The sequence below is a fragment of the Anguilla anguilla genome, chromosome 17 (assembly GCF_013347855.1).
Source record: "Anguilla anguilla isolate fAngAng1 chromosome 17, fAngAng1.pri, whole genome shotgun sequence".
Lineage (NCBI taxonomy): Eukaryota > Metazoa > Chordata > Actinopteri > Anguilliformes > Anguillidae > Anguilla > Anguilla anguilla.
Genome location: NC_049217.1, coordinates 14,928,186 through 14,954,689, shown reverse-complemented (window position 1 = coordinate 14,954,689; position 26,504 = coordinate 14,928,186). Strand labels below are relative to the sequence as shown.

Sequence of the window (26,504 nt, the reverse complement as noted above, 5' to 3'; positions counted from 1 at the left end):
GCTGGCTGTGTCCTGAGAAGTTGGCCATTATGGCTCTGAGATTTACAGATTCTGCCAGGCTTGTAGCAGAGATACAGTCGTGGCTTCTGATGCTTAGAGTTCGCTAACTACACCTTAACCCCCTCTACCCCCACCACCCCCACCACCCCCTCAGCTACAGCAGGGAGCTGTGCAGCTGCCCGTCCTCTGCCTCCCCGCCCACCTGTGTGACCGGTCGCAGACCGACTCCGCCAACCTGAAGCCCAGCGAGTTTTGCCGCCCGCCGCCCGAGGCCCAGCCGGCGCCGGCCCGCCCGGCCCCGCCCGGCTCCGAGCCGCGGGAGATCAGGGGCATCCTGAAGAAGGGCCGGGCTGAGGGCGGGGAGAGGCCCGCCCGCCCCATGAGCCTGCAGGAGGCGCCGACAGGCCAGGATCGGAACGGCGAGGGCTTGGTCGGCTACGAGGGCGTCTCCCCTGTGGCCCCCTGGAGGAGGAGGGCCAGAAGCAGGACCACCACTCCCGTCTTCGGCGAAACACCCCGCCCTCCGCCCCGCAGGTCCCGCGGGAAGCCGCCTGCCCCCAGTGCCCCAGCCGAACACGGCCAGGAGCCGCACGGGTACTAAAATGACTCCCCGACACCCAGCGCTAACGCTACATCCATGCTACACTCTGAATACCCAGAGCTAACGCCACATCCATGCTGCACTCTGATAACCTAGCGCTAACGCTAAACCCATTCTACACTCTGAACACCCAGCCCTGACACTACACCCATGCTACACTCAGAAAACCTAGCAGTAACGCTACAGCCATGCTGCACTGAAAACCCAGCACTAGCACTTAGTCTAATGCTCTGAGAGCCAGGTACTGAACAAACACCCAGAGCTAACACAGCCCAGGCTGCAGTCTGAGACACAAGTCGTGAACAACCAGTGCTAACACTTCCCAACTAAAAGGAGTGTGCGTATGTGTGTGTGCGTGTGCGTGTGTGTGTACATGTGCATGTGTGCCTGTATGTGTATATGTGTGTACTGTATGTGTGTGACTGTGGTTTTTGTTCTTCAGCAGGTTGGCTGAGCCCTGCAATGCTGACACAGAGCAGCAGAGTATTGTTAAACACAGTGAGGTCAGTCACCTGGCCCAGGTGTCCTTCCCTGAACACAGTACTCAACTGCAGGTCTCTTGCAGGGAGAAGGTAAGATCCCTAATACACTATTACACACACTACTATACATGTTCCCTGTAGCACTAATACAGTATTATACACACTACATGTCCCCAGTACCATTAATCTGCTATTACACATACTGCAATGCATGCCCCCGGTACCATTAATACAGGATTATACAGACTACATGTCCCTAGTACCACTAATACAGTATTTTACAGACTACATGTCCGCAGTACCACTAATACAGTATTACACAAACGACATGTACCCAGTGCACACTAATACCGTATTATACACACTACATGTCCCCAGTACCACTAATACAGTATTACACACACTACTATACATATTCCCAGTAGAACAAATACAGTTTTACACAAATTACATGTCCCCAGTACCACTAATACAGTACTACACACACTACATGTCCTCAGTGCAACTAATACAGTATTACACACACTATACTGCATCTCCCCAGCTGTCACACACTGTGCTCTGCATAAGCTTATACGCAGCCGCTGCACTGCATCTTAGCGCCGCTAACTGCATGAGATTTCATTTCACATTCTTTTTCTCATCCCAAAGAGTGGATTGGATGAGGCAGAACGTTCACACACTCGTGAGTGAATTTGTCTGCGTTAAGATGGAGGGCAGCGCTGGCAGGGCTCAGCTTGCTTTAGGAGTGAGAGAGTCAGTGCCCTGCTCAAGGCCACAGTCAGGAGAGGTTGTGGGCCAGATGCAATATGAGAAACGTATAAGCTTGTCATTGTCCTGGTAATAGAGCTGTGTGTGGAAGTGTCTTTGGGAATCTGCAGCAGCAGCTCTGAAGGGCCAGTGTGCTTTTTCTGAGCTGGCTGTGTGTGACTTTGTTTGCTCCACTTCACAGTTTGAAAGCCGTTTATTTTTATTGTCCTCTTCTATTCCTTTATTTGGGAATTTCTTTCCCTTCCTCCTCTGCTTTCGCATCCTTATTCCTGTTCCTCCTTCCCTCTCTCCTCATCGCTTCCCCCTTTAGGTTGAGAATAAGATTTCCCATGATGCTGCTGACCACACTGTGTGCTGGGTAAGCTTAGGTCTCCATGCTGTCCTGTTAAATTTGTTATCAAAGTGAGCCAATCAGAAGTGAATAGATTTAAAACGAACCTACCAGAGAGTCAGGGGTTCCCATTCTTGCTCTTGGTACATAAATGCAGCAGTACAGATGCAGTTTAGGTCAAGAGTGTTGACTGGTTGGCTAAGTTAGCTACAGCTATAACTAGATAGCGATAGCTAGCAATCTTTACAGGAATAGAAAACTTTTGTTCCCCCCAGGGTTATATAATTTCCTTCCATTATTCATCTGTCATCACATATAATTCCATTGGCTGCTGTGTAATCCATAGTGAGTGGAGATGTGCTATTTCATTGGCTGCTGTGTGATCCATGGAGCAGTAATACATAATTCCATTGTGTGCTGTGTGATCTATGGAGCAGTAATACATAATTCCATTGGCTGCTGTGTGATCCATAGAGGGCAGTAATACCTAATTCCATTGGCTGCCGTGTGATCCATAGAGAGCAGTAATACCTAATCCCGTTGGCTGCTGTGTGATCCATAGAGCAGTAATACTTAATTCCATTGGCCGCTGTGTGATCCATAGAGAGCGGTAATGTGCAGTGAGCTGTAGAGCTGTGATGCTCTCGGCAGTGTGTTCAGGCTGCTCAGTTTCACCCTGCTCTGCCCCGCCTTCCTGTCCCAGGAGCCCGTGTTCTCCTCCCTCTTTGTACCCGCTAGCCCCACCTCCCAGTACGTACTGTGTTACAACCAGGTGAGTGTGCACACGTGCACGTGCTTGCGTGTGCGTGCATAAGCGCGTGTGTATGCACGTGCATGTATGTCACGTGGGTGCGCGTGTATGTGGATGCGTGCACGTGCGCATACGGATGTGTGTTAGTGTGCTGTCTGTGAGTGTTTGGTGTGTGTCCGTGTATTGTGTTTTGTGCATGTCTATTTGTGTTTGTGTACATGCGTGTCTGTGTGTTTGCATGCATGTGTGAGTATATGTTTGTTGTGTGTGTGTCATGTGTATGGGTGCAGGTGCATGTGAATTTGTACATTTCTGTGTCTGTGTGTGCTTGTGTAGTTGTGTTTGTGTGCAGTGCTTGTGCATCGTGTGGATTGGCGTGTGCATGCGTGTGTCTGTGAGTGCACGTGTGTGTGCCAGTTTGGTGTTTCTGGGTTCCGATCGTGTCCGCTTATTGCACACTGATTCTCCTTCCCCTGGTTGCTGTGTTTTCTTTTGGATTCAGGGCTTGGTTATCAGAGTCAGTAGGCCTGTGTGAACTGTGTGAGCCTTCATCGTGTTTTACGTAACTATAGCAACCCTGGTCTCCAATGAGGCCCGAGGCTCTGCAGCCTGTCAGACTGTCGAGCCGGGAACATACGAGCCGGCAGCAGCACCTGTGGGAGCTGTAAATGCCAGATGTCAACCTGTGTGGAGCATTCCTTGTGCCTGATCTTTGGCGCCCCCTGGGGGCATAGTGTGGCTAGTCACTGTTCTGGGAGATCACTAAGGTCTTTCCCTGTTTGGCTGCTTGGTTTGCTTGCTATATAATAGACATCTCAGAGAATTTTCAAAGTAGTTTCAGTTTAACTAGGATGGCGTGATGTGGCGCATACGCTAACTTTTTGGGGCAGACTTACCTGCTGAAGTCGGATAATGTTTCGTGCTATCAAGGTACACAAATTCTGCTTCGAATAAAGACACATCAAGGCTGTATGCAATAGTGTTTAATTTATCTAATACATGGTTTATGACCCATGCCTATGCCATTAATATATGATGATGTTAGTAATATGTCAGTAATGTAAATGTTTGGTACTGGAGGGCTGTGTGCTTTGTGTGTGGAGTGTTTCCTCTCTCTCTCTGGCGCTCTCTCTCTCTCTCTCTCTCACTCACTCACTCTCTCAGTGTCCTCTCCCCCTCTCTCTTATCCAGACCACTCAGGCCTATGAGGCCCAAGAGCTCTCATCTGCCACTGAGGGGAACTCTCCATCCCCCTGGACACAGAAGGTAAAGCACAATCACACACACATACACTTATGCACACATACTGTACACACACACACACACAGGAGAGCTGTGGTAGTCACACAAACTCTGTGTGTCTGCACAGAACTGCAACATTCACACAAACCCTATGTGTCTGTACAGAGTGCCTCAGCTGATTTGGAGACCAGTGTGCCTTTGGCGGAACACGCGTGCGTTCAGCCGGGGGAGGAGGAGCAGCGGAAGGTCCAGGGTGAAGGCGCCTCCAAAGACTCCACCCAGCTCACTGTTGCTGCACCTACGGCCAGCAGAGGTAAGCGCGCCTCCATTATCCTGTCTAATCCATGTGGAGGACATCTGACAGCATATGTCACATAATATCGAGTAACAGTCAGTCAGAAAAACACATTCAAGTAGGATACACTAAAAGGATATAGTTTATGAATCTGCAAGAACACGACTTCCACAGTCAGTGCCTGGTGGTTCTTCAAAAGCTGTGCAGCTTAAAATGGCTGAACAGCAGTAAGGGTTGCAGCTGGTTGAGGTAAGGAGACCCCAAATTCTGTTCCCTGGCAGGCCAACCATCTCCTGCATCTGACCGGCAGGACTACCCCAGAGAAACCTCTCTCGGGTTCTTGGGAGGTCACATCGACTCCTGAAGCACTGCTGTTCTGTGCACAGGGAGGAAACGTTTTAGATGATGCTCAGCTCTGTTGTTTGAGTTTGTGGTTGGGGTGACCTGTCCTGTCTCTGACTGAGTCCTCTGACTTTAACAGAGACCTGCGCTCACCCCCAACTAGAACCTAAAGAGGATAAGAGGCTGGACAAGCCTCAGAGCAAGGGTAGGCGCACCCTTTCTAGAACACTCCATGTAACTGTAGATCTTAGCCTTCAGTGGAGCTGGGCTTCAGTAAACACCAAAGCCATTGGCCATTATGGAGCCAATCACATTTTCCTTTGACTTGAATGCCCCAGTAAAATGGTCCATTAAAATGGTCCTGTGTGGTCTAATGGGACTTCCCTTCCCAGAGTCTGGCCAGGGCGAGACCTCGATCGAGGTGGCAGCCGAGGCGGTGATGGAGGTGACTACGGTGGATGGTGTGGACGCCCGGGGCCCCTCCCACCGCTCTCCCGCCTCCATCCTCGACTCCAGCAGCCCCACCCACGTGGAGCAGGACTTCGGCTGCATCCTCGAATCCGCCTCACCCAAGTAAGCCACACCACTTTCGGCTAAGCCGCACCCCCTTTCACTTTATTCCTCCAATCCGACACTCACGTAAGCAGCACCTTTTATTTTTATCCACCAATCCATCATGTCATAGTCGGGCACTGCTCCATTCAGCCAAGGCACTACCCTTTGAGCCGCATTCTCAAATACACCACACCCAAGTAGGCCACGCCCACTTTCTGCTACATGGCCCAGTCCACCATACCCATCTAAGTGTGTGTTTGTGTGTGTTTGTGTTTTGAATAGCACAATATTGCTCAGTTTCCTCCCTTATAGGCAGTCGCAGTATATGGAGGAGAAGATGTTTCTTGTCCCCGTAATGTTTCTTGTCGGTGCAATTGAGATGCAAATGTCTAACCTGCATTTTGTTTGCTTTATCCCTACTGGTATGCTTTCTGCTACTCAAGTGAAGGACATTAGAAAGCAGCAGAAATATATTTGGGCCCTTATGATGTATTTTATAAATGTGGACCTAAATAAAGAATTAAAATGTGTGTGTACAGGTTGACCTCCTCTGTAGCGGACCACAAGCGGGCTGTGCGTCCGGCCCGTAAGACCCAGGGCTCGCGGAACCCCCTGCGTGTTCTGGCTGCCCGCGCGGACATCCGCCAGGAGTACACGGAGCAGCGCTCCAGCGTGACCTCACCCACGGAGAATAGTTGAGTCATGTGACATGCTCGCGTCATTCTGAGAGAAAATGGCCGCTGTAAAAACAGCATGTGTTTCAGGGGCATTTCTTACATTTGAGTACTTTTAAAAGCCCTTGTTGAGTTACACTGAAGCAATGTTAGTCTCTTGCACTTCTGTACTGTTAATGCGTTATGCCCCTCCATCAGATGAGTCACCGACAGGCCTGGCCAATAAGGAGAACTGTGATGCCAACCTGTGCGACACCAAGCCCAACGGAGATAAGATTAACAACAGCTACCTGCCATACAGCACGCTCATGCTCCTCCACATCAAAGGTCAGTTTTCTGGCTTCCTCTCTTTCAGGAAATGGTGAGAAGCCTGATAACCGAGGATGCTGGAATATGTAGTTTCTCAATGGATTTCTTTTTCTCATTGCAAGCAATTAATGAATTGATCATTGAACTTCAGTCGAGGCGTCAGATGCCGGATGTATTGCCGAAATGCACTCACCCAGCATGTTGCTCCAAATAAATTTTTTTTAATCACTGATCTTGTTTACTTACATAAAAGCCCTACTTTAGCTGAGTCTTATAACACAATTTCAGCTAACTGTTGGTCCACATGTTTCACATCATTCTTGTCATTACTTTAAGGACAGTATTCTGTGTAGGCAAAGTCAGTTACTGCTTGTAAGTGAGGTTAATGACCGGTGGCATTTGAGGTGACGGACTGGTGTACAGGTCTGGTGATTGACTGTGTGCAGGTGAGTTTATTGACTGTTTGCGGGTAAGTTTATTGGCCGTGTACAGATAAGGTGATTGACTGTATGTAGGTGAGGTGATTGACCGTGTGTAGGTGAGGTTATTGACCGTGTTCAGGTGAGATTATTGACCGCACATAGGTGAGGTGATTCTCTGTGTTCGGACGACATCGCCAAGCTTATTCATGGTTCTGTTTGGCAGGTCGGAGGCATGTGCAGGTGCGTCTGGTGGAGCCGACAGCCCGCTCCTTAAACAGTGGTGACTGCTTCCTGCTGGTCACGCCCGCTCGCTGCTTCCTGTGGAACGGCGAGTTTGCCAACGCCATGGAGAAAGCCAAGGTACCACACCTTTTGGGTAGAGCGCAGTGCACTCTCTATCTCTGCTAATGGCAGTGTTTCACATACGTCTGAAATATGCATTTGTGCGTTTGTACTTTTATATGTAATCCAGGTACCTAACCTCCTTGTATGATTTATACACATGTATTTGGGAGGAATTAATAGTATTTTGTAACCAATGCATGTTATTGTGTTTCTGCTTGTTCTATCCCCCCCCCCCCCCTTACCCCCCAGGCCTGTCAGCTGGCTTCCTCGGTGCAGGCTCAGGGGGATTTGGGATGCACTGCTCCTCAGGTGAGCGTCCTGGAGGAGGGCAGAGAGAGCGAGAGCACCCTGGTCCAGGAGTTCTGGGACCTGCTGGGGGGAAAGGCTGAGTACAGAGGTGCGTGAGCAGAGACAGACACACGGACACACTAGACACAGGCCACGTCCGAAACGGGTTGCTACATACTGCTTACTTAAAGTGTGTACTGCAAGTATATTTTCTTTCTGCTCGCTAGTGTAGAGGATGCAGTGTTTCAAGCTCTATCCCATGATGCACACTTAGGGAAAATATTTTTTTTGCGCTGAGAATCATTTGCCAATAATAACTTGTGTTATATTCTTTTGAAAATTACTCTCTGGTTGGAAAAAGTCTTTCCAGAACACGGTCTACCACGTTGCCACGTTGTTGTTACCTGCAATACAAGTTCCTCTACTGTAGCTTGTTACTAGGTTTGCCAGGTCTAGAATTTTTCACAACCGGACAACTGCAAGTGAGGCTGGGGGAGCTAGCTAGAAGTAGCTAATGACAGTTTTTCTAAATCTTTAATGTTTGCTTGCTTGCTAATAGCAGCTCAGCAGTCTCCTGTAATGGTATGTGGCCTGTCAGGTGTTAATTTGTCAGTGTGTAGAAGTCACAGGCCCTTTGTGTGTGTACGTGTGTGTGCTCATGTGCATGTCTGTGTATGTGTTTGCAGGAGCTGGAGGTCCAGAGGAGGACGAGCAGTTTGAGAGTGGGGTGGTGGAGTCTAACTGCGTGTACTGGCTGGCGGACGACAGGCTGGTTCCCCATGACGACGCCTGGGCCGCCATCCCCAGCGTCGCCCTGCTCAAGTCCTCCGAGGTCAGAATCCCCATCACTGCACCCAGGGGCAGAGCTCGCTGTGTCTGTCCATGTCTTTCCCATGTACGAATGTGCCTGTGTGCCCCTTTACCTGGTTGTAACACTGAATCAGAACTGTCTGTGTGTGTGTGTGTGTGTGTGTGTGTGTGTGTGTCTGTTAGTGCCTGCACGCTTGTGTGTGTGCGTGCATGTGTGGTCTGGTCTATGTTTGTCATGTGTGTTATGTGTTGATCTCCAGGTGCTGGTCTTTGACTTTGGCAGTAAGGTGTGTGTGTGTTCTGTGTTGATCTGCTGGTGCTGGTCTTTGACTTTGGCAGTGAAGTGTGTGTGTGTTCTGTGTCCATCTCCAGGTGCTGGTCTTTGACTTTGGCAGTAAAGTGTGTGTGTGTTCTGTGTTGATCTCCAGGTGCTGGTCTTTGACTTTGGCAGTGAGGTGTATGTGTGGCAGGGGGAGGATGTTCCTCTGGGCCACAGACAGGTGGCGCTGCAGCTGGGCAGACAGGTGTGGGGCGGGCCCTACGACTACAGCAACTGCAGAGTGAACCCCCTCAACCCATCAGCCACTAGCACAGAGATACAGAGGTGAGTCCCGCACATACACACACACACAATGTCCCAAACAGTACTGTTCCTGCAGCAGCTCAGTCAGATTGTGAGCTGCACCCCTGCGTTGGGTAAAATTGGTGACTGGGGCGTGTCTCTACAGGATGGGAGAGGGGCGGCCCAGCTGGGCGCTGTTCGGCTGCCTGTCAGAGCACAGCGAGACCGCTCTCTTCAGAGAGAAGTTTCTGGACTGGGCCGGGAGGGGCGGAGCCAAGGAGGAGGTGCCTGTGGAGGAACTGAAGGTGAGGAGGAGAGTGTTGTCGAGTACGGTTATACGATATATGAAATCGTGGTTTTTTAAAGCAATATAACAATAACTGCCGCCATGGAATGTACAGGTGATGTTGTCAGCGCCCGATTGGCTGTCTTATCAGCACCCGATAGATATCAGTGCTGTTTTTCTTCCCAGAAGCATTTCACATGGCCTCTGGTTGTTTACTACCGCATCAGGCATAATTAAAGAATGATAAAGAGGAACGATCACCTCTATGCCCCCTGGCAGCAGATATTCTTATTACGCTTTAAAGAACCGCAATGTGATATATCACACAGCCATATTGTCAACTCAGTGAAGGCTGGATTTGGAGTCAGAGCGACCGCGTTGCGTGACGTCGTCCTGTGCGTCTCGTTCTCCGCAGGGTCCCGCGACCCCCGACCCCGCCCCCGCCCCCGCCCAGTCGGAGCTGCGCCCGTGCGACGCCAGGGCCCTGCTGGCTGGGGGGGCGGCCGGGCCGGTGGGCACCATCCTGGATGGCATGGATGTGCAGAGGGGGCGGGGCCCGGTGCGGGGGGAGGACGGGCGGCAGGCGGAGCTGAGCACCGTCGCCGTGGACGTCTGGGACGTCGGGGAGCTCGACGAGCGTCCGCTCCCGCGAGAGAGCGCCGCTCAGCTGCACGAGGGGAACACCTACGCCGTCCGCTGGAAGTACTCCGTCACCGGCGCCGGTGAGTCTGTCACCACGGTTACCGCTGCGTGCTTATCTGTTGCCACGGCGACCAGTTTGGGTGTGTCTCTCTTAGTCACATTATTTACTTTAAAAACACACATGAGGCTTGGGGAAATGAGCAGAGCTCATTAAGCCATCATTGTTACAGCCAGTGGTTTTCATTAAACCTAAACCTAAAGCATTACATTCACATTTTTCAAAGAATCGATTAATTTCCATTAAGTGCTAAAGTAGGTGCAAGAGGGGGTTAGATGTAGCATAGGCAGGGCTTATATATGCATCTCATCGTAAGTATACTCCATAGTATCAGAGTGGTACTGTAGCATTTGTGTCAGTGCTGGTAACGTGCGTAGTGGGTGAGGGTCAGTGGTTGCATCTTGGTTGCTGGTTTTTTTCCTAGGTGGGGTGCATTTCATGCTTTAGTACAGTTACTTCACCTGAATATCTGCATCTAAATAGCCACCTGTGTGTGTGTGTGCGTATGTGTGTGCATGTGTGTGTGTATGTGTGCATTTGTATGTTCCTGCGTGTGTGTGCATGTGTTTATGTGCATGTGTGTCTATCCGTCTTTCTGCCTGTCTGTCTCTCTGTCTGTCTCTCTGCCTGTCTTTCTGCCTGTCTGCCTGTCTGTCTGTCTCTCTGCCTGTCTCTCTGTCTTTCTGCCTGTCTGTCTCTCTGTCTGTCTGTCTCTCTGTCTCTCTGTCTGTCTGTCCCCCTGTCTGCCTGTCTCTCTGCGCAGTGGGGGCGGAGCAGTCTCAGGGTCAGGGGGTCAGCGCAGCTCCAGGGCAGGAGCACTGCGCCTGCTTCCTCTGGCAGGGCCGCAGCTCCAGCGTCAGCAGGAAGGACACGTCCACGCTCATGGAGCCAGGCGACCACACGGGGGCGCAGGTGAGCACTTAACTGTGTACATTCAACATGTACCTACAGCATGGCCTCAAGTCTGCTCTCATTCAAAATATGTTTACAATAGTGTTTAAAAATCAGTATCATAAACTGTCTGTCAGGATTGTATGGCTATTAAAACTGAAAATACTTTGTGTGTATCTGTGTGTGTGTGTGTGTGTGTGTGTGTGTGTATGTCTGTGTATGTGTGTGTGTGTGTGTGTGTGTGTATGTCTGTGTATGTGTGTGTGTGTGTGTGTGTGTGTGTGTGTGTGTATATGTGTGTGTGCACGGTGTTCAGGTGCTGGTGCCTCAGGGGAGGGAACCTCCCTGTTTCCTGCAGCTGTTCCAGGGAGGCCTGGTCATCCACAAGGGCAGCCGAGAAGATACCAACCATGCAGGTACAGACAGCACTGACACCTGTACAGACAGAGCTGACACAGGTACAGACGGCACCACCACCGGTACAGACAGCACTGACACCATTATAAACAGCACCAGTGCTGATACAAACAACACCAACACAGGTACAAACAGCACTGACACTGCAACAGACAGCACTGACACCATTATAAACAGCACTAGCGGCAGTACAAACAGCACCAACACAGGTACAGACAGCACTGACACTGGAACAGACAGTACTGACACTGACAAAAGAAACATTTTTCATGGAAAAATTAACAACATTCTTGCTGGATGAGAGTTATGAAAGCTGTCCATTGTGCTGGACATGCAGCTTGTTGTGGTTCAAGGGCAGAACGCTTTTGGTTCACAGTGTTCTCAGCAGAAGAAAATGCTTCACTGTGATGTGACAGGGGACATTACGCTAGGTACCCACGGCAGCACTGAAAGTCGCGTTGCATTCGTGAATCTGATTTGGCATTTGAAACTTACACACACACACACACACACACAAACATACATATATATATATATATATATATCTGAATATTTTTTGACAGCCCTAGCACAGACGGTGTGCGTCTGGCCCTTTATACGGTCTATGGTCTGGCCTCAGCCTCTGGTTGAAAAGCAGTATTCAGAATCATGCTGGTAGCCAGTCACAGTCCCAGTGATGTGCTTCTCTGTGCTGCTTGTTCTGTGTGCTTTACATGATACTGTACTGACTGACACGGCCTCTCTTTCTGTATGTTTGAAAGTACTGGTAAGAATCCCTTTGCCTGAGCCATTCATGTGTAGTTATGGAACAGACAGTCAGATCACAAGATCACAAGAGATCTGAAGACTCTCTGACTGGCTGGACACTTAATGCTGCAGTGGTGATGTGCCAGCCTAGGCGTTAGACATCTTTGTCACAGTGTGTGTACCATTATGTAGCCATTCCACTATACTGAGGATGATTCCCCTGTGTTAGTCCTGAAGATGATTTCCAAGTGTCTGTGCTGAGGGTCATTCCCCATTTTCTCTGCTGAGGGTGATTCTCCTGTGTCTGTGCTGAGGGTGATTCCCCTGTGTTTGTGCCGAGGATGATTCCCCTGTGTCTGCACTGAGGGTGATTTTCCTATGCCTGTGCTGTGTGTTTTCAGCAGGAGGCTGGCGGTTGTTCTGTGTGCGGGGGGAGTTGGCGGATGAGGGGTCCCTGCTGGAGGTGGACTGCTGCTGCGCCAGCCTGCGATCCCGCGGCTCCCTCGTCCTGCTCCACGCCCAGCAGGGGGCGCTCTTCCTGTGGTTCGGCTGCAAGGCCCACTCCAGCACCCGCGACGTGGGCAGGAGGGCTGCTGAGAGAATGACACAGATGTGCGTGAGCTGCGTGCAAAACCCATGCCACATACACATATGCACAATATAAATATGTGTAAAATAGGATATTAACGTGTGTGTGTCCACGTGTGTGTGTGTGTGTGTGTCTGCACGTTTGTGTGTGTGTGTGTGCATGTCTACACATGTGTGTGTGCATGCGTGTGTATGTGTATGCGTCTGCACATGCTTCTGTGTGTGTGCGTGTGTGTATGTGTATGTGTCTGCACATGCTTGTGTGTGTGTGTTAGGTGTCCTCCAGAGCTGGGGCTGAGCAGTAGCAGCAATTTGAAGGTGCAGGAGGTGGAGGAAGGGGCGGAGCCTGTTGAGTTTTGGAACGCCGTGGGGAAACTGGACAGGAAGGCCTATGACTGCATGCTGCAAGGTACTGGCCACTAACCACACCTGCACCTGAAATTACGTGGAACTGCCTATACCTCTCTCACAGTCTGTGTGAGAGAGCTCCAAAGGGCAATGAACCACACAGACTGTAAGGGCTAAAGGGCTACACAAGTAGGGATGTGAAAAATTTGCATACCTCCCAAATAAATATGTAAACTTCTATAAAACGGTGGAGGCGTAAGTTGTTATGCTGCCACCACAGAGGTATAAACCGTACAAGAAAAGTATGACGAAAGTGTATTACATATAAAATACGTACACTTGAACGCATATTTCAAATGTGTGTATCCTTGAAGGAAACGTGTTTGAATCGTGCTCAATCATAGATTTTCGTAAAACACATTTACTTCACCATGGCTGTTAAGTTAACATTACTTGTTGTGCATCTGAATCATGACAAGTTAATTTAATTTACGCAGGTATACACGGCCCATTCCTGGGTTGAAGCATAGAATCGTTGCGCAAACAGGATGATGAAAGTATTGAATACTGTCAGGCGGCTGTTTTGATTGGCCGGTTTGTCGTCTCTCCACAGACCCTGGGAAGTACAACTTCACCCCGCGCCTGTTCCGCCTCGGTGCCAGCGCCGGAGTCTTCGAGGGGGAGGAGATTGTGGGCCCCGCTCGGGTGGTTGGCACGGTTACGCCCATGCCCTTCCTACAGGAGAACCTGTACTCTGTCCCACAGCCAGGTGGGCACCAAAGCCACGCCCACACAGCCAGGTTGAGACACCACAGCACTAAATGCTGTACATCAGACCTGGGTCAAATACGTATTTGTTTTGGATTCAAATACCTCTCTACGATTTACTGATCTTGTCTGGTGTATTAGAACCAATGACATACTCTCAAAAAGTGCAAAGCCTGCCTTCTGGTCATATTGGCAGGCTCAGTTACACCAGGCAAGATCAATAGAGCAGAGAAAAGTATTTGAATCCGTAACAAATACGTATTTGACCCAGGTCTGCTGTACATATACTGTAGCACCATGGATTTAGAGTAAGCCAGGGAACTGAGCTGCTTAGCTGATTGGATAGGGGTGATTCAGTCTCAGGATTCAGACTCAGTTTCAGGATTTGGCTTAGACCTGTGGATAACGTCTCTTTGCTCTATGTCAGTAAGGCTCTGCACTTCCAGTAGGATTTTGTAGCCTACAGTTTAGTTCAAAGACAGGTTGTGTCTCCATTGCCTCTCTTGTTGAATGAACACTCATATAATTCCCTGTGATAAAAATCAAAATCACCAGAAGAAAAATCATATCTGTAAAGATTCATGTGTTAATGACAGGATGTCATTTAATAAAAAATAAAAAAGAATTACCATGATATGAACGCTGCACCATGAATCCATGCCCATTTGCCATAAATAGCAATGCAGATACTCTAATACTGTATTGTGTCTGCCTGTCTGTGTGTCTGTAGCCCAGTTCCTGTTGGATAACCACCTGGAGGTGTACCTGTGGCAGGGAGAGGTTCCTGGTGACTCAGAGTCCCTGGGCGCGGCTCGGTCTCGCTGGGACAGCGAGAGGAAGTGCGCCATGGAGACCGTGCTTCAGTACTGCAAAGGTGGGGCTCGGGGGGGCTACTGTCTGTGTGTCAGTACTGCAGAGGTGGGGCTCGGGGGGCTACTGTCTGTGTGTCAGTACTGCAGAGGTGGGGCTCGGGGGGCTACTGTCTGTGTGTCAGTACTGCAGAGGTGGGGCTGCAGGGTCAGTACTGAAAGCGTGGAGCTGCAGGGTCAGTCCAGCAGTGGAGAGAGATCAGGCCCAGCAGTGGTCCAGGCAGACTGAGGATTTCGGTTTTACAGAGTGAACAAAAAAGGGCACACCAATGTAGTCAGTTGACAGGGTCATGGGACACCATTTGTGTACGCACTGTGGCACTGAGTCCACCAGCATCTGGAATTCTGCAGGAGGAATATCATGGCATTCTTCTATGGTGAAACACCTCGCTCTTAGTGAATGAAAACCGTCGTCTCAGCTGTCATTCCAGAACATTCCATAAATTCTCGTTTGTATTCAGACCTGGTGACTGAGAAGGCCTTAACGCAAGCATAACGTCAGTGCCATGCTCCTTAAACCACTTGTGCTTTGTGGACAGTGACATTGTCATCTTGAAGGACACCCCTCTGTAGGAAATAAATGCTTTTTTGTGGAGTGAAAAGGGCCACTCAGAACCATTAAGTAGGGTTTTACATTGACCTTGCCTTCTAAGGGGATGAATACACTCAAACTAAGCCAAGAAGATGCATCCACAATATTTTGGAAGCATCAGAACCATTCGCTGGTGGGTTTCTAGTTCTTTTAGGTGACTGTCTGTATGTACAGTAAGAGCAGTAATGCGAAGTGTCTGTCTGTGGACCTGCTGAGAGCTCTTTCCTGGTCTTCCAGAGAAGAACTCGAGACGGCCTCCCCAGGCCTACCTGATACACACCGGCACTGAGCCCCTCACCTTCACCAACGTCTTCCCCCGCTGGGAGAGGGACCCCAAAACCAGCCTGCAGGTAAGAAAGGGACCCCAAAACCAGGCTGTATGTAAGAAAGGGACCCCAAAACCAGGCTATATGTAAGAAAAGGACCCCAAAACCAGGCTGTATGTAAGAAAGGGGCCCCAAAACCAGGCTTCCAATAGTAGAGCCTATCCACAGCTGAGCTGACTGTGTGCTGCGTGGTAATGACTGTGTCTGCCAGCAGGGGGAGCCGGTGCAGAGCCTGTTCTCTGCGCGTGCTGTGTGGTAATGACTGTGTCTGCCAGCAGGGGGAGCCGGTGCGGAGCAAGGTGACGCTGGTGCGGGATGCCCTGGCTCGTCTCACTAAAGCCCAGTACTCGGTGGAGGAGCTGCTGGGCAGGCCGCTGCCCGAGGGGGTGGACCCCCTGCGGCTGGAGACCTACCTCTCTGACCTGGATTTCCAAGTAAGACACGCCCCTTAATCTCCATTTTAGGCCAAGCCCCCGCACACTCATCTACCCATTTTAGGCCACGCCTCCACAATGTACTCTGCCCATTTTAGGCCACACCCCCACAATCTCCCAAAAATTCAATTTCTGGCCATAACCTCCTTTGATTTAATACGTTGGTCTTCACATTAAAAATATTTTACATATCTAATTTATTTGTGTGACATATATATTACTTCAGCCTGCAAACCAATATGAAGAAAATGTGCAGACCCCCACCCCAAATGATGTCACCAAAGTATATGTCTCCCCCTTCCCCCATTGCAGAGAATGGATTTAGAAAATTTAAGGGAGGCTGCTGTGCTAATTAAACTAAAGCAAGATCCACCGATATATTTCACTAGGATCTTCAAGCCAGCTAGGTTTCTTTTTGCTCAATTGAGTCATTTCCTGTCTGAATCTTTCAGAGGGTTTTGGAGATGAAGAGGGAAGAGTTCAACTCCCTTCCAGACTGCAAACAACTCAGCTTGAAAAAAAGTAAAGGACTGATTTGAAACAAAAAGAAGAAATTATATTTGACTCTTTTCTGTCTGCAAATAATGGGAGAAACACTCTGCACTTTTTTGTATGTTGAATTTTTAAGAAAAGCATTATTTTTCTTGTAAAGTGACAATGCTCAGACTGTACATTCTGGATTAGCCATGTTTTTCTCATATCTCATTTTAAACAGTCTTCTCCCAGTGACTTCTTTCTGGGAGAAAAGATGCCTTTAACTTCAGAAAAAACTATTTTCTAAATGACGCTCAATTAAGCTATATACATTGAAGACAAATCTAAAAATATACATGTTGTATATTGTAAATGTAATGTTTTCCTGTATCTAAAATCATGCAAGATATGACAATAGGGTAAAAAAAACCCTACTATTCACTAACATGGTGCTTATGGTTAAGTGCACAAACTGGTCTATGCATACTCAAGAGTGTTCAGAGCAGTTACTCGACTCTGAGTATGAAGAGTAGATACTCCTGTACTCTTAAGCGCGCACAATAGTTATTCCAAATTTTGGTTTTACATACTCAGACCAACTGGTCTGTATACCAGTCTGTACATACTAAGTATCGAGAGTACTCACTCCTCACTGGTTGGTACATACTCAAGAGTGTTAAAAGACCACACTCAGAGAGAGCAGTTACTCCACACTAGTCTATGCATACAGGGTACTCCTCTAACAGAGAGAGTACTTACTCCTCACTAGTTAGGACATACTCAGAGTGTTAAAAGACTCTACTTCACTCTGTGTGGTCTGTGTGTACTCGGAGGGAGTGGTTACTCCACACTAGTCTATGCATACAGGGTACTCCTTTAACCGAGAGAGTACTTCTCACGCTGTTCATGGCTCTGTGCTGGATTAGCACCTGGATGTTGAACTACCTTCAAAGCTATGAATTTGTAAAACAAATATTGCTCCTGTGCAAAAAAAAAATTCTGTAAAAAAAATTTGATTCAGTTCTGTTTTTAAATAAATGTAACATGGTGCGATATGAACTCTTTTATGATATGTCGGCACAGCTGTCTAAGGAATAACTTTACCATTTAAAAAAAGGTAAACCGTATAGCCATAGACCCAGACCGTCATAAAAAAGCACAGTACATGTGTGTTCAAGCTTTTAAAACATTTTTATGACTTTAAATTGGTTCTTTTTTTTTTAACATTAATTTGTGCTTTTCATTTGAAAAGACTGAAAGTGAAATGTATGGCTATATTGTAGAAATGAATCTGAGAAAAAAAAAAAAAAAAACTTCAAAAAAGTAACAAACCCATACAGTAAGTGTATTTTACAGAAACTCATTTAGTGATTTCAAATCAACTGAGTAAAAGAACACAAAACAGAACACCAGTCACGTGGTAAACAGTAAACAGTACAAAGGCTCGACACATTGGTTGGAAAATGAAAACCAGTGTTTTTTCTGGATGTGTGTCATGACTCTATTGCTTGAGTAGAGCTCTGTATGTCTGTGGAAACACAATCTCTTTTCTGCTGTGGAATTCTGTTTAAATCACAGCTGGAAAAAACAACCAAAATGACACAGAATCAGCTGGTGCCCTTGAACACCCAGTGTCACCGACATTCAAAATTTTAGAACTCCAGTGTTGCTCTATGTCTGAATTTTATGACACGTAAATCCTACAGCACATACATTTATCACTGAAGCGTGGTTTACTGTACATAGTCGCTGCTGTTCACTTGCTAAGCTAATCGGCAGGATGCACTGTGTTCTTTTTATCACATCTCCGATGCCTTGAGGTGCTGTAAATTGATAAACAGGCCCAGAGACACTGGTCCTATGCTGGGGTGACTTAAACCGGTCCCCACCCCTCTCCCGAAAACCAGGCGCAAATCCTTCCTGCTTTCTGCCGACCGTGCGGTCACGGTCCCGCCCTGGTCTGAACCGGGGGGGGCGGGTGCATTCCACAACAGTGTGTTGACTGCAGATTACAGCGAGATTAGCCTACGGGTCACTCCTAGCCCACAGTGCTAAGAGAAGCACGTTCCCACACCAATAGTATCTACATAAGAGCTCTCTCAGATCCCCGCATTGTTTTTCCTCTTTCTTTTTGATATGAGACAGCAACCTGTTTACTGCACTTCTGCACATGGGTGACCTTTACGGAAACAGTGGAACAAGTACAGTATATTATCAATACATTGCACCACATGACAATATATCGGCAATATAAAAATTGTTGCTGTATTAGGAAACTGTTGTTAAATACAATATTATTTTCTCAAGAAGCTAGAATAGTAACAATATACTGCAGTATATATAATTTCCATGAGGGCAGTTTGCACATATATGTCATTGTTTTAAGAGGCAGGACCCCTGTGCATGTAGTCCATTCCCATGATCAGAAAAGGCACTGTGTATGGATTAAGGACTGATCCTTCATAAAGGATTTCAGTGAAGTGCCTGAAAGTCCCCACCGAGTGTGAAAATGCCCCACTGTTTGATGTCAGAGAGGTTTAGTCAAACTGGAACCCATCAATGCGCAGACTTCCTTTAACACAGTGGCTTTTTTGTGCTTTAATCTATTGGTACACTTTTTGGCTCAAAAAGATACTTAAGTCCCTGTGGGATGGATTCCTGCAGTGTGAAAATATCGGTCTGGCATCCAGGTTTGCAGCTCCACTGGCAACAGTAAGAGCTGAGAAAGAGCAGTTATTTTGGCAGTTGCATAAGGGCTGACTAAGCATTAGCAGGAACCGATTTGGCGTTTAGTGCGATTTCCCCTGTTAATTGGACACACCTTTGTTTCCTGACTGCTCAGGCGGTCTGAAATGTAGGATTTCAAATCTTCCAGAGGAGCAAGGTTCCTTTCTCATGCAATTGGAGGGGTCAAGAATCCCGCCCCCCCTTCCGAGGTGCATTCTGGGGGTTTTAAAGTAGTATTTCTATGGTTGAAGTTTTAGAGTTTTCGTCGTTTTTCAGTTTTTTCTGAACATCTGTCAGAATTAAGGCTGTAGCCAGGGATGGACAGTACTTGATACGCGTGTTAAAATAATATGCATTTACATGTATGTAACACAAGTTGTTTGCCTCTTTGTTTTGGTTTACTCCTCTGAGCCACCTATGAAGCAGCCATTGCCTCCACCATTTTAATAGTTGTTTATAGATTCATTACTTGGGAGGTATTTATTTTTTAACTGAAAGACATGGTGTATTTTGCTGTGTTATTGGCCATCCCTGGGTATAGCTGGAGTGTGTATGTACAGTGTGTGTGTGAGTGCTCCTGAAGCCTTGCAGGACTGTTTTTTCAGAGCAGATCTAGGTGCCGTTGGCGGATCTAGACACCTTTTCCGAGCGGATCTATACCCTCTCCGGAGCAGATACAGATACTGTTCAGAGGAGATCCAGGAGACGTTCGCAGCAGGTCTAGGCCCTGTTCAGAGGAGGCCTAGATGGCCTGCTCCCTCTGGACGACCTCAGGCGCAGGAGGGGCGTGGTCGGGCTCGGACGCCAGCGCCGCCTCCCGCAGCGCCACCATGTGGTCCTGGGCGGCGTGCAGCGACATGTCGATCCAGTCGGTGCTGCCGGCCATGTGACAGGCGTTACGGGTCACCAGGACCAGGTGGCTGACTGACAGAAGGAGGGCGGTGGCCCTGCAGGGACAAAATTCAATCACATGCCCATGAATAACAGACAATATAATCTTTTATTATGCACATTCATTCCTAATGTATAACATAAAATGCATTCTATATTATTAATTTCTCAAAATAATAATAATAATAACAACAACAATACTCATCATACTACTGATACTAATAATAGTAAGAATTTCATTTGTATTATTATACAAATAAGAAAATAGAGAATTCTCAACTGTTGGTAAAATCATGTTGCCGCCCTCTTCAGCGTGCTGTCTTAGTGATAAATGTATCACTGTGCAACTGTGCATGTTCACACATCAGCAGGGTACGGCTATCCTGCAAGCAGAGCTAGAGTCCTCTGATAGCTTAAAATAACCGTCTTGCCTGGCATCGAGGAGTACTGGGTCCAGAGGCGGGTACATCGATCTCACAACATCGTCCACCCTGCAGAGACACGGGACAGAGTCTGAATTAAAGGCCTAAACAGTTAAGAGGGGCAGACCCACAGCACAGCATTGTATTTAAAGAACTAAACAGTGCAGAACTGATCCAGCTGGCAATGAGCTTGTGTGTTTCCGTTTATTATTAATCTTACTAATTGCAGACACACCTGGGGCTGATGCGTTTGGCCACGGTGATGATGTCACTGAGGCTGGCAGGGGCCTTGACCTTTGTCCCCGAACCCATCGTCATGGCTACGAGCTTCTCAGTCAGGGTATGGCAAATCTGCGGGAGAGGTGCAGATATGGGCCAATCTAAGAGGATAAAGTTCCACTCTTTAAAGTTCTTAAGCCTGTGTTAAGCTGGGGGGGGGGCAACTGTTACCTTTAAGATGGAGATGCAATGTGACACTAAACCACTGTAAGAAGAGGAAGAAATGATAAGGACATTTATGAATGCAAACGTTTTACAACAACCAAAACAAGTATAACTGCACGCTTGTTAATGTAGATTTGACTAAGTGAAGAAGGCCAATAAATCCTTAAGTAATAACATTAATGTGAGTTTTTGGTAGCAGCTTTGATGCTGCTCATTATATAGTGATTAAGGTTATGAGGGTACAGATGATTATGAATACGATGATGACACTGATCATATAGTGACGATTAGGATGAAGGAGATGACCATGACAGTAAGAAACATACGAGGCGTCCTCGATCCATTCCTCGTTCTCCAGGATGGCCTCGATGTGGGGGTTGGTGATGACCACGTTGTCCAGCTCCACCTCCGAGGCCTCGCTCTGCGTTTCCATGGCGCCGATCAGATCGACATTGGGTCTGAGGAGGGATGGGACATCGCAGAATGAGACCGCAGTCTGAACGTACGCTCTAGATTTTAATTCAGAACCGACCAAACCCTCTCTACTTCCACAAAGCTCTGACCACACCCTGTCTCATATGCATCTCTCTCTCTCTCACACACACACACACATGCCACCACAGAGTTAAAAGAAAGCATTTAACTGTAAATCAGATTTTTGGGAAGAACGCTGACTAAATCCAGGTGATGCTGTTCTGCTACTTTCACCCCCCTCCCCCCTTTTCCCCAGCTCCGCTCCCCTCCCGCGATTGGATACTGACTTGCTTTCAGACTGCAGCAGGTGTGCAGGATGGCAGTATCGGTGGCAGCAGACCACCACCAGGGCGATGAAGGACGCCAGGAAGATGGTGGCCAGCACCCCGATCGCCACGATCACCACGGTCTCCATGCCGACGCCTGCTCCCACGGCGACAGGTGCTTTCGGAAGCCCAGGGCACGGAACAGCGAGTGGGGATCTGTACACCTACGGGCCTGCACTCATCTGAAAAAAGTAGTTCCGTTTCTTCCTGTAAGTGAGTTTTGTGAGAAAGAGTGCTGCCACATCATGGCCCAGTCTGCCTTATGAGTAGACTAGGCTAACTACGGTCACAGCAAACAGGGAACAAAAAAAGCCATTTTCCATGCTATCGATCAAAGGTTTCAGCGCGAGAATGAGTGCTACAATTAATCTTTGGCACACGGACATGTTTGCCGAGGCACACCTGTACAGTGTACACAGCCTGGCTGGATGTCGGTAAAGTTAAAACCCCAAAACGTTTCTGGAACAATGCCACCTCTGTCTCCTGGACACGTTCTGTACTTATCAGACTGAGAGTCGTAAAAAAAATCTCTTCTGTTGTTGTTGTCTTCTTTAAAATTTAAACTTAGAAGTTTACTCCAATGTGTGAGTGATTTAGCACAAAGAAATAAACAGCAGATCAACATTTGGACTCCACGGTGGGACATGACTGGTCCCCATATTACCAAAAATCGCTTCCTGCTGTACTCTGAAAAACAGTACCATAAACTATCACACACTGTGTATTACAGGAAAAGGCCCAGCCTTTTCAACCCATTCTACGCAGGGCAGCTTGAACAGCTGTGGGGCCCGCATCCATTTGGCATAAAAAAATACAGGCGAATCAGACGCTCGGCGAGAACCAAAACAGCCCCTTACCGTTTTTCGGAGCGCGGGGTTCCGAGCGGGTTCGGCGTTTGAGTCGGAGCCCCCGGTCGCGCGGCCTCCTCGCGGTGAAGTTTCGCCGAAAACAAACAGGGCCGCGCCCACCCGACCTCTGTGCCGCCGAGTTACTGTTTAGCCAAGCCCAGCGCGGCGCCCCAGAGAGGCCTGCAATAGAGCCGCTGTCACTCCGCCAAGCCTGTTAAATCAAACAACTTCCTGTGAGAAATCCCCCCTTCTGCCGGGCACAGAGTAACTGGCATGGGTTTGGCCAGCTGAACGACGCGGCACAGGTGAAAATGAGAATACGCCCCTCTTCTTCCAGCCAATGTAAAGCCAGCAGGTCATTGGATATTTTAGATGAATATTTAAAAGCCCTTCATCAAAGTCTAAAGGCTGGGACGGGTCCATACAGCCCAAACTATAAAGCATACATTAACATTGGAATTTTTTTTTTTTTTAAACCCCATAAAGTCAACTATTCCTTTAAACTGTATTCAACCCAAATCTGATCAGAGTAAATACAATGCTCAATACCTTCATACCTTTTTAAAGCCAAAAACATTTTTGCATCTCTTCAACCAAGAGGTCTGGAAAAGACATCAAATTAATTTAAGCAACGGTGACCTTAAGAATTGAGAGAAAAGTTCACCTTTCCCCCAAAAAAGAAAAAATGAAACAGTGTAATTAAAAGAGAGCTTTGTATTTGTATTGAGAGTAATGTTACAAAGGGTACAGAATGACAAAAGAATTGACACAAAATAGGTATAAGCTTATCCACAGTTTGACAAAATGAAAGCATCATGTGCAAAGCAGATATTCATTCTTGTGGCTATAGAACTCAATTTTTGCAAGACATATAAGACATATTGAAAGAACAATTGAGAGCTTTATTTCAGTCTTATTTTTATTTTGTCCTGTTTCTGGGTGATGGGGGCAGTTCCCATTATTGCAACTACAACACAGCCTTTACACATTTATCCAGCGTTGTGAAGTCCAACCCACATCTCTCCATACAGCATTATTATATTATTAGTTTGAAATTGTCATTTTAAATATGCATGTCTGGTACATTAACTTCTCCATACAGTATTTTCTTATTTCAGTATTATAATTGTGATTTTGGCCTTGGTCTATTCAGGCTCTAAATTTCCTGCCAACTTGGGAGATGTGAAGCATAGACTGTGATGTGAAGTAGCTAACCTTTCAGTAAACCAGGAGCTGTGTCATATTAAAAGCCCTTCATCAGACAATGGACTATGAAACTATTCAGAATGCTGGCCACTACGGCAGGTGCCAGACAGATAGCCACCATCTGACGAAAAGGACACTGTCTAAAAATTTCAGCTGTGCACGTTAGCCTTGAACAGCCGTCATCTGAAAAGTCTGGAATGTCATAATTCTTTAATAGGATTAATCCGCGGCCCACTAATCGTAGCATAATGTTCTCTGGAAGGTTAACGGTTTCGATTCCGGCTGCTGCAGTGAGAATCTGCGGGTCTGAATGTTGTGAGGGTCCACTCGGCGCCATCCGCTGCAGTGTTAGATTTAGCATCAGGTTAATAGGCTATCTACAGTGAAACGGTGTGGATGACAAGCAGCTTGTCCTGTAATAGAACAGGTGACCAACTCCATTCTGATGATAAGGCCACTAAGGTTATGTTTAAAAATAAAAATAAATAAAAATTGGGTGTATCCCCAACAAGAGCACTCTTTTCAGCTAGCAATTACAGAATGGCAGGATTAGCGAGAGAGATCGCGAAATTCACAATATTTAGACGGTCACAGCTTTGTCTAGTTAGCAAAGGTTTAAACAAACCTTTATACTGAAGTTATAATATGAACAACTTTGCAAAAAAAAAACCCAAAAACTGGCCTATGCATATATAATCGGACATATGCACATTACTTGATCCATAAGCTCTTCACATTTCATCTTCTTACGACCGCTATGATAATCTGGAAACTCCAGTCTTGCCTAAAATTGAAAATAGACCGCTCATGACCGAAAACATTAAAGGTCCATTTGAGATATTGTGTTCAGCAAAGAAAAAGGAAACCTTAATATACAACCTTAATAAATACCATCTTGTGAAAGCTGCTTTAAGAATTAAAGCCCATTTCACAAGTGAGCAACTCTCCTCCAAAGTTCCCGAATTCACTGAATCAAGTGACTACATTGGAGTGGTGCCCAGTCTAGCTCTTTACCTAACACAGGCCCTCACTTTTCACAGCTTTGCACCGAAAAAGGAAAGATGCACACAAGTGTTCAACATGCATTCAACTGTTTATCATGCACGACAGAAGCCTTTATACAGAAACATTAATCTTTTGTGGCACATGTACAATCAATGCTATTCTAAATGCTAGGGTTTCTAAATTTCCAAACACATTTTATATCTTCCTTAATTTTCTAACGTCAGTCAAATTAGCACTACTCTTCACATTGCAAGTAAATTCTGTATGACTTCCCTAGGGTGAGACAGAGAATAGTGGCTATAATAATAAATATATCCTAAGGACAGACCTGCATTCAATAAATAGGAAAAGCAGAAATGTTTGCTTACATGGCCAAGAAAACTTCCACCAACATTCAGCAAAATTATTTTACAAATGGAAACATGCTGGGACAAAAATTGCCTGGACCAATAGTCTGCACCACAATCAGTATAATTTCCAGCGTAAAATGAACTCACATAGATTGTGGGCAAACAACGTCCTCAAGGCCACATTTGACCCACCTGCGCTTTAGAAAGTAGGCCTAGGCTACAAATCACCCCATTTTCTCAATTGCGCAATTGTGTCAAAATACAGCCGAAAAGGTGGAGTGCATTGAGTTTTAAATAAGAATTTTAAAAAACCGCATGTGTGGCATGGGAATGGATTGTCTTTCATAAGCATTGACAAGATTAGGCTGATATTGACTTAAGTTTAATATAGAATGTATGCCAGTTTTGTTCCGCTGAATATAAGCCAATTGTTAATTTACGCATAGCCTATTGTAGATATTCCATGGTTGCAATGATGAATTCAGCTACTCCATAGAAGTTTCAATAAATCCATGAAGAAACTGAAACTCTCACCTGTTGACGATTATTCACATCGCTGTCTTGCCTTAGCCCAGAAAGTTCATAATATATCCCCGGGAATTCACGGACCCAGAACGGCACGGAGCTGTATTGCTGTATGGCGCATACTGGCAGTTAGGCCGAAGTGGATAAAATTCGTTGGCCTCAGTCTGGGGGAGTTTGCTTACAGATTATGCACTCGGCTGTGCACAGTGTTTCTCCGCGAAGTTCCTGAAGGCGTGGATAAACACCGGAGGAATAGGCTATCATAGGCTAGCCGACATGAATAATGTATTTTCACTTTCGCACGCACCAAAGTTGAATTATCCAATTGCCGTTGAAACTATCAACGATTTGACTTCCACCCCAGAAGTCCAAAACAACATGAGCTACTGAACACCTTGACCACCACAAATTCTGATCAAAGAAACAATAATATTTATTAATGCTACATATTCATATTATTCAACGTATAGTTTCTGGGGCCCGGGTTTGCCAAATCCTTAGTTTTTTTGGTTGACTAACCCCGACTTTAAAAAAAAACGCCTTATAAATACAGGATGACTTGCTCTGAATGTAATAGCTGACCTTTTTGCTGTTATTGCTGCCTCCACCTGTTATGAGATCAAACCATTGTTGCCTAAAGTTATTCTGGAAGCCATATTTAATTTAGTTGACTTTCAGACACAAGATCCCCCGGACCTAGCCTACTTTTAAAGTCAAACATCTATCATCAGCTCACACACACGATATTTTTGTTTTTACTCATTGCGAGGGAACTTGCTTAAAACTGGCAGCCCTCATTACTGTAGAATGTCGCTACTCTGTTGATTTCTCAAGCGTGATAACGGTTCACCTTGTCCGCTAGGTGGTGGGCTTGATCAACAGCATGCCTGAATAAAGTAGGCTATGTTTATGGTAACCCAACAGGAAACTAAGTAGGCTAGCCTATATTAGTTAATACTTAAATAATTCTGAAAAGAATCAAGTGAAGTGCAGCTTTCAGATTGCATTGAAGGGATTTGCAATACTGGACTCATGTGGAGGATTATTATTATTATTATTATTATTA

The 26,504-nt window shown here is 46.8% G+C and overlaps 2 protein-coding genes across 13 annotated transcripts in view; one reads left to right on the top strand and one right to left on the bottom strand.

Annotated features, from left to right (window-relative positions):
* The window catches only part of LOC118217280 (supervillin-like), a 43,351-nt gene extending 25,821 nt beyond the window's left edge, over positions 1-17,530 (top strand). For 4 of the 12 annotated variants that reach the window (XM_035399161.1, XM_035399151.1, XM_035399149.1 and 1 more), the window contains 25 exons: positions 155-594; positions 1,044-1,173; positions 2,165-2,212; positions 2,889-2,957; positions 4,128-4,202; positions 4,344-4,491; positions 4,955-5,020; positions 5,208-5,388; positions 5,910-6,064; positions 6,243-6,371; positions 6,999-7,135; positions 7,370-7,517; positions 8,095-8,240; positions 8,647-8,822; positions 8,947-9,085; positions 9,482-9,788; positions 10,530-10,678; positions 10,974-11,073; positions 12,223-12,433; positions 12,685-12,818; positions 13,371-13,526; positions 14,256-14,399; positions 15,224-15,336; positions 15,588-15,746; positions 16,199-17,530. In XM_035399161.1, coding sequence (XP_035255052.1) covers positions 155-594; positions 1,044-1,173; positions 2,165-2,212; positions 2,889-2,957; positions 4,128-4,202; positions 4,344-4,491; positions 4,955-5,020; positions 5,208-5,388; positions 5,910-6,064; positions 6,243-6,371; positions 6,999-7,135; positions 7,370-7,517; positions 8,095-8,240; positions 8,647-8,822; positions 8,947-9,085; positions 9,482-9,788; positions 10,530-10,678; positions 10,974-11,073; positions 12,223-12,433; positions 12,685-12,818; positions 13,371-13,526; positions 14,256-14,399; positions 15,224-15,336; positions 15,588-15,746; positions 16,199-16,285 — 3,747 coding nt within the window. In that variant the 3' untranslated portion in view covers positions 16,286-17,530. The remainder of the gene's footprint in view (positions 1-154; positions 595-1,043; positions 1,174-2,164; positions 2,213-2,888; positions 2,958-4,127; positions 4,203-4,343; positions 4,492-4,954; positions 5,021-5,207; positions 5,389-5,909; positions 6,065-6,242; positions 6,372-6,998; positions 7,136-7,369; positions 7,518-8,094; positions 8,241-8,646; positions 8,823-8,946; positions 9,086-9,481; positions 9,789-10,529; positions 10,679-10,973; positions 11,074-12,222; positions 12,434-12,684; positions 12,819-13,370; positions 13,527-14,255; positions 14,400-15,223; positions 15,337-15,587; positions 15,747-16,198) is intronic. The other 8 variants (XM_035399153.1, XM_035399156.1, XM_035399155.1 and 5 more) reach the window with 8 other exon arrangements.
* A 33-nt stretch (positions 17,531-17,563) lies between these two features.
* Positions 17,564-25,672, bottom strand: LOC118217281 (transmembrane protein 98-like). Its single transcript, XM_035399162.1, has 8 exons — positions 25,448-25,672; positions 22,362-22,563; positions 21,466-21,686; positions 21,031-21,162; positions 20,711-20,744; positions 20,496-20,611; positions 20,270-20,329; positions 17,564-19,894 (listed from the first exon to the last, which is right to left on the bottom strand). The coding sequence occupies exons 3-8, from the start codon at positions 21,591-21,593 to the stop codon at positions 19,690-19,692; spliced, it is 675 nt and encodes a 224-aa protein (XP_035255053.1). The 5' UTR covers positions 21,594-21,686; positions 22,362-22,563; positions 25,448-25,672; the 3' UTR covers positions 17,564-19,689.
* Positions 25,673-26,504: the final 832 nt, after the last annotated feature.